Source organism: Triticum urartu, chromosome 7A, assembly GCF_056163025.1.
Source record: "Triticum urartu cultivar PI428250 chromosome 7A, HENAU_Tu73, whole genome shotgun sequence".
Taxonomy (NCBI): Eukaryota; Viridiplantae; Streptophyta; class Magnoliopsida; order Poales; family Poaceae; genus Triticum; species Triticum urartu.
The window spans coordinates 177,607,006-177,620,078 of NC_141879.1; the positions used below are offsets into that span (position 1 = coordinate 177,607,006).

General features: G+C 48.4%; 1 protein-coding gene across 1 annotated transcript; it reads left to right on the top strand.

Moving 5' to 3' along the window:
* The first annotated feature begins 237 nt into the window (after positions 1–237).
* Positions 238–11,580, top strand: LOC125523221 (putative E3 ubiquitin-protein ligase SINA-like 6). The gene is made up of 3 exons (XM_087532337.1): positions 238–257; positions 10,661–10,802; positions 10,885–11,580. Exons 1-3 carry the CDS (start codon positions 238–240, stop codon positions 11,578–11,580), a joined length of 858 nt encoding a protein of 285 aa, XP_087388463.1.
* The last annotated feature ends 1,493 nt before the right edge of the window (positions 11,581–13,073 follow it).

Below are 13,073 nucleotides of genomic sequence, written 5' to 3' on the forward strand. Positions count from 1 at the left end.
GTCTCCCGTGCTAGCATGCATGTTCACTTCATCCTCCAGGTATCATCCATATTGCGAGCAGAACCAAATTCTTGTGCATGCGGAAGCGCGAAGATGGGCCTTTTCTTTTTTGATGAGGATAACCGTGTATTCCTTAACCAGAGAATGTTGTGTCTCCCATGCACGCGCCAATATCCATCTGAACCAGCTACGACACATTTTTTTATCTGTTTGCATAGGCCCCAGCTATCAGGAAGGATGGGCAGGTACATGAACAGGTACGACTCCTCGCATAGCCTTTTCGCTTAGTCTACCTAGCCGTCTAATCAACTGCCTGCACGCCACTTCTCCCATTTACTTCTCCATCGGGAACCGATTTTCCTCGGCTTCTTCACCTCCCCTTCGTCTTCATTTGCATCCAAACCCCACTACGTTCACATTGTTTTAACCTCTTTAAATATTCATCTACTACTTCAGTTAGACTAGCCATCTAATCCTAATTCTCCAAACCATAGCCCTCGTTCCAGCGGTTCCAAATGGCGAAAGAGATCGAGATGCAGGTTTTTAGCGTCCAACATGTCCTCGTCGAAGGCTCGTTGAGCATAGTTGCCACCGTCACCGTCCACCCAAGGGTTGTTTGGAAGTGGATCAACAATGTATCCAACTCCCTCGAAAAGGTAGAGACGAGGGTCATCGGTCTAGACGCAGAGTACACGGAGCGTGCCACTGGGAAGATCCAACGCACCGCCGTCCTTCAGTTGTGCCTCGAAGATGAGGTTTTGGTGTACCACATCATACACGCGCCCTCCATACCAGGTGAGCTTCACAATTTCTTGTCTCGGGAGGACATATCACTGCAAAAAAAGACATATCCGTGACATTTTGGGTCGAACGAATTTTTTTTCTGTCATACATATGACACTTCTATGACGATAATTGTGACAAAACCTGGTATCATCATAGATGTGGTGGGGTCCTACTTCTATGACAAAAAAATCATGACAGAAAATGGGCTTTTTGTCCTGGGCGGGCCGAAGACGCAGCTGCATGACATTCTTTGGGCCTTCCATGACGGAAAAAACTGTGGTAGAAGCGAGGGGGTAAAATTTGGGGGAGTTCCCGGTTACGGTGGGAGGTCGGGGGCCGAGCCATGCGCCTTTCTCTCGTACACGTACGCACGTGTGTGCGAGGCATTGGCTCTAACTGAACCCGAGCGAGGCGTTGGGCTCTAACTGAACCCGAGCGATTGCACTGCAGGCTACGTGTTACTGAACCCGAGCGATCGATCGATGGCTGTTAACTGAACCCGATCGAGCGATTCCTTCGCTACTGCTGCTAACTGAAGCCGATTGATGCTGCCTCTGGGATGAACAGTGAGCGTTGCGGGGGGGTTTGGATGAACAGTGAGCGGTGGTGTTTCCTCTGGATGAACAGGACCCCGTGGTGTGGTGGAGGGCTGGATGGACAATAGACGGTGGAGGGGTGCCCGTGGAGGGGTAGTTGAACAGGACCCCGTGGTGTGGAGGGCTGGATGAACAGTAGACGGTGGAGGGGTGCCCGTGGAGGGGTGGTTGAACAGTAGCCGGTGGAGTAGCGCGCGGTGGAGGCTGGATGAACAGGAGACCGTGGAGGCTGGAGGAGGTCGACGGTAGCCCGTGGAGGCTGGAGGAGGTCGACGGTGGAGATGAACAGTATCCCGTGGAGTCCCGTTTTGCGGTACGCCACACCCCTCCCGATGAACAGGACCCCTGTTTCGACCGTAGCGCTCCAACACAAGTCCGTTTCGTCCGTTTTGCGGTGCGCCACACCCCTCCCGATCAACAGGACCCCCGTTTCGACCGTAGGAGGTCTGTTTCGTCCATTATGCGGTACGCCACACCCCTCCCGATCAACAGGACCCCCGTTTCGACCGTAGGAGGTTCGTTTCCTCCGTTTTGCGGTACGCCAGACCCCTCCCGATCAACAGGACCCTGTTTCAAACGTAGGAGGTCCGTTTCCTCAGTTGTGCGGTACGCCAGACCTCATTTCCATCGCCTGTTTCGTCCAAGCCCTCCCGATGAACACGACCACGCATTCCGTTCCGACCTAGCCGGTTGGCTCCCACGCGTTCCTTTGCCTCCCAATGAACACGACGCATTCCGTTGCCTCCCCATCAACATGACGCATTCCGTTGCCTCCCCATGAACACGACGACGACGATGTTTCTGCGTTCCGACCCAGCCATGTACACGAGCCCTGGCCGTACGTATGCGCGAGTAGGCGTTCGAGACCCCGCCGTATGTACACATACGTGGTCGTATTTTCTTTCTTGCACCCTGGCTGATGTACGTACGTGTACATGCTACGTGCGCGCCTCTACTACGACACGTAGGCGCCTCTACTACGACACGTGCGTGCCTCTACATCCACCAGTATATATGTACGTACATGTTCGCGACCAGAATGACAACGCTATGTACTCTTCGACCAGATGGGTTCCGACTGTCACGCACTTCCTTGCCTGTGAAGATGTAGCTGGTGGGTCACAGCAGTCAAGGGGGCGAATCGTTTTTTTATTGCCCAGACGCACTTCCTTGCGTGCGAAGATGTAGCTGGTGGGTCCCAGCAGTCAGGGGCAAACATTTTTTCGCGAAATACGGTGGCCCGTCCGGTGGGTCCCCGCTGTCAGGTGGAGGAATAATTATTTTGCACGTAATAAGGAGGCACTTCCTTGCTGGGGCCATGGACCAGTTGTCAGCCTCTCCACGTACAGTCCATGTCCGATGGAAGCCGTTCCTTGACCACGTTGACCACGCTGCGCCGAGAGCACCAGGGCGGTGGACGACGGCGAGGCCTAGGAAGGGGACGACGCGGAGCCGGGGAAGACGCGGCAGTGGATGCCCACGCATAGAGGAGTACGAGGGTTCACTGGTTCACTGCGATGTGAGGCTGCCGTCGCCGCATAATAACAGGGGGTGTGGGTGAGTAGAGGGATGGCCTGGCCAGCAGTGGGAGTAGTAGGGGGCGGTGAGGCCTCCGCCGCATCGCAGCCGGCCACGGGAGGCAGGAGCACGAGGCACGACCGGTGCTGGTTAGGGCGGCTGGAGCAAGAAGACCGGAGGTTGAAGAAGCACTACGGCCGTTGGATGGACATCGTACGGTCACTGGAGCTAGAATCGTGCATATTGACTAAGTTGACAAAGCCCTCCGTCCCCGTCAACTTAGTAGGCCCACAAGTCAGCCTGCCACTATACTGGTTCCCAGCTAACAGGGGGACTATTCATTTTTTGTGCGTAATAAGGAGGCACTTCCTTGCGTGTGAAGATATAGTTGGTGGGTCCGAGCTGTCAGCGGCGGTAACATTTTTCACGAAATACAGAGGCCCTTTCGGTGGGTCCCTGATGTCAGGTGGTGGAATCATTATTTTACGCGTAATAAGGAGGCATTTCCTTGCATGCGGCCATGGACCTAGTTGTCGGCCTCTCCACATACAGTCCACTTCAGATGCATGTCGGTCGTTGACCACGTTGACCAGGCCGCGCCGAGAGCACCAGGGCGGTGGACGACGGCGAGGCCTAGGAAGGGAACGACGCGGAGGCAGGGAAGACTTGGCAGTTGTTTCCCACGCAGAGGGGAGTACGACTGTACGAGGGTTTACTGGTTCGTCTCCCATCGCCGGAGAATAACAGCAGGTGTGGGTGAGTAGAGGGATGGCTAGGCCAGCGATGGGAGTACGGTGGGGCGGTGAGGCCTGCGCGATAGCACAGCCGGCCGCGGGGAGGAGGGAGCAGGCAGTCCCACCGGCGCTTGTTTGAGTGGCTGGAGCAGGAAGAGCAGAGATTGAAGAAGCACGATGGTCGTTCGATGGACATCCAACAGTCACTGCTTGTGCGTCAACCTTTTTTTTAGGAAAGCCTCAAATCTGTGGAAAATAGCATACAACCCATCTGCCATTATTTCTAATATTTTGCAGCCCATTTGCTAATTCTTAAGGTTTTTTTGGAGCACATATTCTTTTTGTTAGCATTACAGCCAATATTGTGGCCATAGTTAAAAAATTATATGAAATTTTGCATATTTCAGTGCGGTCTGAACTATTTTTAATCCCGAAATGTCGACTCACATTCAAACTAATTTTAAAAATAAATGTATATCAATATAAAATCCAACAAATTCTCCACGTATAAAAATTATTGTAATTTAAAATCTCGAAATGAAAAAAAGATATTTGAAACTAATTGCCGGTTTGATGTGTTTTAAAATTGTACAGCCCATTTCTCATTACTGATAGGCCATTTTCTCAGCCAGCCGAATGAAGCTCTCCTCGTCTTGAAAGATTTGCAGCCCAACAGGCCTGACAAAGCGACTTACTTGGCAAATCACAAAAAAACTGGGCTGTGGCCGTGGACCCAGCTGTCAGCCTCTCCACGTACAGTACTCTTCCGATGGAAGTCGGTTGTTGACCACATTGACCATGCCGCGCCGAGAGCACCAAGGCGGTGGACGACGGCGAGGCCTAGGAAGGGGACGACGCGGAGCCGGGGAAGACGCGGCAGTGGATGCCCACGCGGAGAGGAGTACGAGGGTTCACTAGTTCGGCTGCGGCGTGAGGCTGCCGTCGCCGCAGAATAACAGGGGGTGTGGGTGAGTAGAGGGATACCCTGGGCCAGCGGTGGGAGTAGTAGGGGCGGTGAGGCCTCCGCGGCATCACAGCCGGCCACGAGAGGCAGGAGCACGCGGCACGACCGGCGCTGCTTTGGGTGGCTCGAGCAAGAAGACGAGAGATTGAAGAAGAATGCCGGCCGTTGGATGTAAATCCAACGCCTTCTTAGGCTTCGACCTACTGGCCCACATGTCAGCCAGTCCATTTGTTTTTTAGTCCATTTGGTGGGCTGGGTGAAACAATGATGTAGCATCTATGCAGCCCATTTAAATCCCATTTGCTTTTTTCTCGAAACCCGCGGACTTGCTGGGCTGGGTGAAAATAGCATGTTGGGCTAGATGGAGAAATGTTATAAAAACATAAACACATGATTGCATGTCAGTAAAATATTTGCAAGCTTATGTACGCAATCACTAGGAGTTAACTTGCCAAGTTATACATAAACAATTATTATTATTATTTTGTAAGAACTTTCAACTTACGAAATAAAATATCATTTTAATTTGATTAGTTCATAGTACGTGGGGTATTATTATTTTTTAGGCTAGACGTGGGACAGTTGACTTGGTTCTAGGGGAAAGTACTGGGAGAAAACTCAGTTTACATCGAAAGAGAAAGTGGGAGAAAATTCAGAGACCTGCTGGGTCCACCTGAGGAGGGGAATATGTTGGGAGGAAGGAGATTCAAAGCACGGCAGCCGAGTGAACTAGTTTTTTTACGGACAAGTGAACTAGTTTACATACATAAGCAAATAGCCACTAAAAAAGCAATCAGGTTAATGGGTTCTTAAAAGAAATATTTCGGACAAAACAGATAATTACGACACATAGGATAATGCATGAAACACTCAGATGATAAAGGTGCTTATAAACAGATAAAGTACAACATCTAGACCTTCCTAGCACGCTTGATCATGACGCTACGGCTGTCCGTGTACTCGTCGGTTACGGGAAGCAGACACGCCCTCATGTCCAAGATCTGCCTATACATGTCGTAGCATGCGTATGCGTCCTTGGCCGCGTAGGTTATGTAGGCTAGATTCAGAGGTACCTCCCACGTGTTCAGGTCGTCTTCTTTCATGTTGGCGTATCAGGGGTCGATGATGGTCTCAGCGAGGTCAACCACGGAGTCCTTCTCATGCCTATTGCTGATGATCTTGTATTACTTCTGGATGTCGACAAGCTTGTTGCACCAGATGGTCGAATCGTCACGTTCTTCCTTCTCTCCACCGTAACGAAGGTGTAGTCGGCGCTGCCGATGAAATAGGCGAATGCTCCAGAACCTGGTGCAGCCATAGGACTGAGGCAAGGCAGAGCTTCACCGAGTCCATATCGTTGGTGTACATCACATTCAACTTGGTGCAGCCATAGGACTGAACGGCGAACTCAAAGGGGAACTCCTTGCTGAAGTCCATATCCAGCAGGCTCACCCCTCGGATCGACATTGGAGTCTCTTCAAGTGAACGAGTGTGTAGGCGGCGGCGGCAGTTCGTTTTTCAGCTCTTGGGGAACTGGATTGAATAGTAAGCTGAGTGTGTACAGGCGACAACAGTTACTACCCCTCCCTCGTCCACTGCATGCCTGGCAGAAGATGCAACCTCAGCCACACGTCGGTTCACGAGCGGGTATGTATTGGTACTGTAATAACAGGAGTTAGTGGTCAGTTTACTTAAATTTAATTAGCTTTAATAGAAATTTATACTTAAAACAAGCAATGCATTCAGTCGTTCTATTTTTGCCACAGGATCAACATGCACAACAATTAGAATTATTATTCTCGGGATGCACACGATCAGCACATTTGTCACACTTTCACGAAGATAATACTACCAAGTTTGAACTGTTTGTTACGGTTGTTGTCCTCTGCATCATCATGTCATGTTTCCCAGCTTGCAAGATTCAGAACCAACAAATAAGAACCAAATAATAAGTACAACAAAGATGCCTACACATCTCATTGATTCCCCGCTTGCAAGATTTAGAACCAACAAATAAGATCCAAATAATAAGTACAACAAAGATTCCTACACATCTCATTGATTCCCAGCTTGCAAGATTCAGAACCAACAAATAAGATTCAAATAATAAGTACAACAAAGATGCCTACACATCTCACTGATTCCCAGTTTGCAAGATTCAGAACCAACCCATTAGAGCCTTTTGATAAAGTGAATATCGGGATTAAATCCATCTTGGCTAGCCATGTCATACAATCGAAGAACTTGGCGAATTCTCTTGACCGTCACAACATCTGTAGTTGAGTATTCCTGTTTGCATAGCATGTTTGCACAGCACAAACAAGGATACAGGAGAGCATGATTTCGCTTTAATAGCGGCCTCCTTGAACTCAACCTCCAGCTCTACTTGGATGAGGTCTGCCTGGAGTTCCATGATTCAATTCATGCGCCTTTTTCTGCAGTTCACCTGAAATGAAGCAAAGATTGCATCATTCAGCTAGCAAGAAGTACTTGCTCTTGTGAGCTGGCAGGTTCTTCTTTAGTAGTTGCACTAAAATTGAGGAACATTAAGGTTGGATGTCCGGCTCATTAAGGTGCAACCATAATTTTCTTATCCTTTGTGCAGTTCCACTAAAATAAAGTGCCATTGTGGTGACAGTGACGGCTCCATCTTGCAAAGGCTAATAAAATGTTGCACGAGATTACCAACAGAACTTGACGAAGATCTTGGAAACTCCAATCACCATTTTGTGCAGTTCCACCAAAATTGAGAGATGTTGCCCACGTGACATTTTAGTTGAACTACACAAGACACTCATTCCAAAAAAAGTGTTTTGTGCAGAGGTCACAATAGCAACAAGGTGAAATGGATATCCCTATCTGCACAAAAAGATAGAAAGTAAACAGTTGCTGGTCAATAAGAATATACAAAACATATACAAAATTAAAAGAAGCATCTTAATTATGTTCATGGCAATCACGCAAGGACAGTAGAAATTTTAAAACGTCAGGAATGCTTCATGTTACCAGAAGCATTACGATCAACAATGAGATTCCTCAAATATAGGATTAATTTAATGGTGGCATTGCTTGTTTACCAGACACAGTAAATCAATAGCAACTAAAGAGTTGGTTTAAGGGCATGGGGCCGTGGGGACACCAGGACACTCAGCGGCATAAAGGAGCAACTTACTTATCATACTGGGGAAAACAGCAGGAGTGCCATTTGTAACACGGTTTAATTGCATCTTGTCACTGGAGGCATTAGATTAACAATAACACTGGTTAGACATGTCCCTAAGGTAACAGTGTGATTGCTTCATTTTACATGTGCCCTTACATTAACAACAGCAGAAGGTTGGTATAAGGACATGCGACAGTGGACGCATCAGCACAATGTACCTACAAGGAGGCATAAAGTGGTGATGCCGAGTTTGTTCATGCTATGTGAGGGCAGCAAACCTAATCCTGGAGACCTTGTACTATGTGAGGGCAGCAAATCTAATCCTGGAGACTTTTTACTATGTGAGGGCAGAAAATCTAATCCTGGAGACCTTTTACTATGTGAGGGCAGCAAATCTAATCCTGGAGAACTTTTACTATGTGAGGGCAGCAAATCTAATCCTGAGACCTTTTACTATGTGAGGGCAGAAAATCTAATCCTGAGACCTTTTACTATGTGAGGGCAGAAAATCTAATCCTGAGACCTTTTACTATGTGAGGGCAGAAAATCTAATCCTGAGACCTTTTACTATGTGAGGGCAGCAAATCTAATCCTGGAGACCTTTTACTATGCGAAGGCAGCAAATCTAATCCTGGACATACTCTGTTGACTTGTCCACCAGCCGCCACTTTCTATCCTTTTCTCAACCAATAATAGATCTGTTCCTTATCCAGTTTGTACTGCGTTTTCCCATTATTTCCCTTTTCAACCAAGACACCGGTTGGGTATCTGGTCTCTACTACTTTCACCATATTATTTCCTCTTTGAATCAAGTCCTAGATTCATGCTACAACTTTCCCCCCTTTCTTCGTTGTTTGAACAAAGCCCTAGATTTGAATGCATGAAGTAGCTTTACCTCTAATAATACTAAAATTTAGGTGGCTTTGGAAGAGACGATGGGAGTAGAAAAAGATGCACATGCAGACACGTGGGGAGCTAGGGCAGTAGAGCAAGGCCGCTTTCGAAGAACTTATACCTGAGGGTCGCCGGGATGTCAGCGGCGGCAGGTCGGATCTGTGGACAATACGGCAGGGAGGAAGAAGGGTCGGAGGACCTCCCGAGCCGGCGCTGTGTCGGAGAGAACGGCATGGGCAGAGGATCGGGCCCCTCCGGCAGCTGTGGGTTTCCTCCCTCGGCGGCGATGACCGTGTGAATGATGCCTGCGGTCGCCAGCACCATCCGGAAACATTGCGCAGTGCGGGGCCGCAGGCCGGCGCCTTGGATGATTTGGCATAGCCGACTGCCGCTCGCGTCCATCGCCTCCATAGGTGCTTGTGGCTTCTGGTCACTTGGTCTTGGATTGGAGTGAGCAGTGTTGCGCAGAGACTTGGGAGTAGATGGATTGGAGTGGTGGGGCTATACTAGCAAGTAGTTGTACATACTAGTACAATAGTGGGCTCACATAGCAATTTTGTCTCATGCAAGACCCTAGCTATATGCGTGCTCCAATGTTCGCAACTGCAACGTTCGGTTTGCGCTTGGCTCTTCGCCTCTTCGAGAAGACGAACAATGATGTTACTAGTGCTGCTTCTACAGTGTCAAATCCACTGCTACATGTCCGTCCACCGCGAGCGGGACGGATAGCTTGTTGTAGAAGTACTACTAAGCAAAAGCCTGTCCTCGTTTGCGAGCAACCGCGCGCATGGGTGAGGGAGAAGGCGTGTAGTAAAATCAAGCTTCTCCTCGTTGTACGAGTTGACGCGACACATCATAGCACTGGTCCCACATGCTTGCCTATAAACTTGGCTGAAAGACCCGCAGTGTACAATATATTTGCTGCAACCTCTAACATTTACCCACCACAAATTAAAATATATGTGGTCGTATGCATCGTTCTGATGCAGAGGCCGGGGAGTCCCCCCTTTTAGAAAAAAGAAAAACAAATTAAAATATATATTCCTGTCTTGACCAGATGAGCGTGCAAACTACAATCACCAGGGTGTTAGGTAGGGCCAGAAGACTATTTTATTTTTTAAAAAAAAACTTCAAGACGGCCACATAGCATGGAACCGACCCCAACGATTTTAAGCTTACACGCACGGTACACGCTATCCTAGACTACTCTACACATGAAACTGCCACACGAGCATCCGGGCTGCGCTTGGCTCTTCGCCTCTTCGGGAAGTCGAACAATGATGGAGTACTACTGCACTGGAGGAGTACTACAGTACACTTCTGGCCATCTGACACCGATTGAACTGCTGCATGTCCACCGCGTGCGGGAGGGAGAGCGTGTAGATAAAGCTTCTCCTAGTCTTGCCAGCCACCACGCTCATGGGCGAGGGAGGGACGCTCCTGCCTTTGCGTGTATGACAGGTGGGCCCGACAGGTGTGTGGCCAACCTGTCATACAGCCAAAGGCAGGTGCAGTTAAGTCCGCGGGGGAGAGGATAATCAAACTTCTCATTGATGTACGAGTTGATGCGACACATCAAAGCACTTCACTCGATATATTTCAATAATTTGCGTTTACCGATGCATTAATTACAACACATGCGTGCATGTCGTGACTCTCCTTTTGATACTCCCTCTGGTCCTTTTTACTCTGCATATTAGGTTTGTATGAAGTCAATCTCATCCAACTTTGAGCAAATTTATACAAAAAATTATTAACATTCACATAACAACATATTTATTATTAGATCCATCTCGAAATATATTTTCATATTATATTTATTAGATGTTATAGATGTTAATATTTTTTAATATAAATTTGGTCAAACTTAGCAAACTTTGATTTCAGACAAAGATAATGTGCGGAGTAAAAAGGACCGGAGGGAGTACTTGCATGTGTTGATTTAATGCACCTTGAAGTAGTATAAAATATGTGATGGTAAAGCTTTGTAATACCCCGGCCCAAGTCGAGAGATGGTTGTGCACGAGGAGGGCGAGATCATGCAGACCGAACAAGACCCGATGATGGAGCTCTCTAAGGTCTCGATGGACCTCACCGTGCTCCACTGCCCCTTGTGCCTCCGCCCCTTGACGCCTCCAGTGTATGAGGTTCGAATACACCTCGTCCGTTCGGCTAATTGAGAAAGGTGCAGGTTTCTTGATTGATGTGTTGTTCGATTGATTTCTGCAGTGCAAGGGAGGACACCTGGCCTGCGCGGACTGCCGCGTCGAGCGCCCTGGGAACCAGCGGCAGTGCCAGAAGTGCGAGCGCGGCGGTGGCTTCGACGTGCGGAACACGGCGGTGGACTCCGTCCTTTCGTCAGTGAGGGTGGAGTGCCCGCACGAAGGCTGTGGGCTCTACGTCACTTACCACAAGCTCGCCGATCACCAGAGTGCGTGTCCGCTCGCGCCCTGCAAATGCCCCATGCCCGTCTGCGGCTACGAAGGCCCGCCGCCGGCGCTCTACCACCACATCAGCACCGCGCATCCCATGCCTGTGCACAAGATCCAGTACGACAAGGTGCTCCAGCTGCAAGTGCCACTGTCGGAGCCACGACTCTTGCTGTTCGAGGAGGAGGACCGCCGCACGTTTTTCTTGGTCGGCGGTGTGCTCGACATCGGCATGCCTATCGCCGTGTCGGTCGTCTGCATCAGAGCGGGGGCGTCCCCACTGCCGCACTACGTGGCCAAGCTGTGGGCGAACGGCCTGCCGGGGGAGCCCAAAGGCACGACCGATGCTGTCAAGGTGGAAATGGAGGTGACAAGCAGCAAGGATCCCGGCGACGTCGACGTGCAGGAGCTGACCTTCTTGACAGTTCCGCCCAAGCTGCTGGCCGGGGCTAAGCTTGTGTCCCTCCACATTCAGATTGACAAGCTCACGTCCTAAATGTTTCTACAGTGCCTTCCGTTTATCTTAGTAATATGCTAATATAGGGATTACCTTGGTCTACTTTAGCTTAAGAAATGGTGGGTTTTGGTGGCGATGCAGCAATTACTTCGACATCAGATCAGTAATTTCCAACAGTCGAACGGATATTTTGGGGCTGTTTGGTTTTAGGACTAGCATTGCAATACTTTGCCACACATTTTTGTCAAACTTGACTAAGGTTAGTTCATCAAAATAAGAGCCACAAGTTGGCAAGCCTAAGGGAATCTTGCCACACTTTTTGTGTGTATGCCATGTGGGGTCCAAGTGTGGCTTGACTAAGGTGTGGCTTGAACCAAATACTCACCTAAGTTGGTCAAACTTGCCTAACCTTAGGTGTGGCAATATTTGGCAAAGTTAGTCACAAACCAAACAGCCCCTTTGTGTCTGTTGGATATAAAGTTCCTTTGGGTAAGAAGTACTACTTGTCATCAAAATGGATAAAAGGAGATGTATGTAGACGTATTTTAGTTCTAGATATGTCCCTTTTATCCATTTTGATGACAAGCACTCCCTCTGTTCCACAATACATGCCTTCCATTTGTCAAAATATAGATGTATCTAGACATGTTTTAGTATATAGGTACATCCATGATAGAGCCAATCGGATGGTTGAGAACACTACAATTCGTAGCTACAGATGCGTGTGTGACTCCCAGATGCAGAGGCCGGGGGTCATCATCCTCCTTTTCGAGAAAAAACAGACGCGTGTGTGAGAGGACGAGTGCGTGCGTGCACCTCTTCTCTTCCTGTATAACGTACTACTAAACTCAGAGTACAAGTTTTTGTGGGTGGCACGATGGTGCATGTGAGAAGTCCCGAGAGATAGGTTTAATGCGTCTGAAAAAAAGACTAGCCTAGAGCTCGCCACGCGGCTATTCCTGTCGAACGCCCCATTAACCGTAAGATATGTATACGACGGTGCCAGTTATTGCACATACACAGCAGTACTCCCTCCTTTCCGGTTTATAGGGCTTAATTCAAAAATCTCACCAACCAAGATGGTGAGTGGTGGAATATTTTTTGTAGTTTGCAAAAGCACCTAATTAATGCTCTTGTTTTTCTCAAAAAATTATGTTTATCAATGCATTAATTGCAATGCGTGCATGCATAAAGTACATGCATTGGTCAATTTTCTCTTAATACTTGCATGCAATGATTTAATGCACCTTGGAATCTGAACATGTGTTGGGGAACAACCAAATTGAGCCTTATAAAATGGAAAAACTAAAATTCAAATTGCAAATTACTCCACGCTATATTGAATTGCAAACCTGTTCACACTGATCACAACCTAAACGGTTTCCCACTTAGGAGCATATTAGTACCACGCTATATTGAATTGCAAACCTGTTCACACCGATCACAACCTAAATGGTTTCCCACTTAGGAACGTATTAGTACCACGCTACTCCCTCCGTCCGGGTTTATTAGCCCTAAAGACAATTTCTCTT

Excerpts from the sequence above, each read along its gene's own strand:
- LOC125523221 (XM_087532337.1), top strand. The coding sequence starts at position 238 with ATGGGCAGGTACATGAACAG. Across the intron at positions 258-10,660 it reads ATGGGCAGGTACATGAACAG|TCGAGAGATGGTTGTGCACG; the intron begins GTACGACTCCTC and ends CCCCGGCCCAAG. Across the intron at positions 10,803-10,884 it reads TGACGCCTCCAGTGTATGAG|TGCAAGGGAGGACACCTGGC; the intron begins GTTCGAATACAC and ends TGATTTCTGCAG.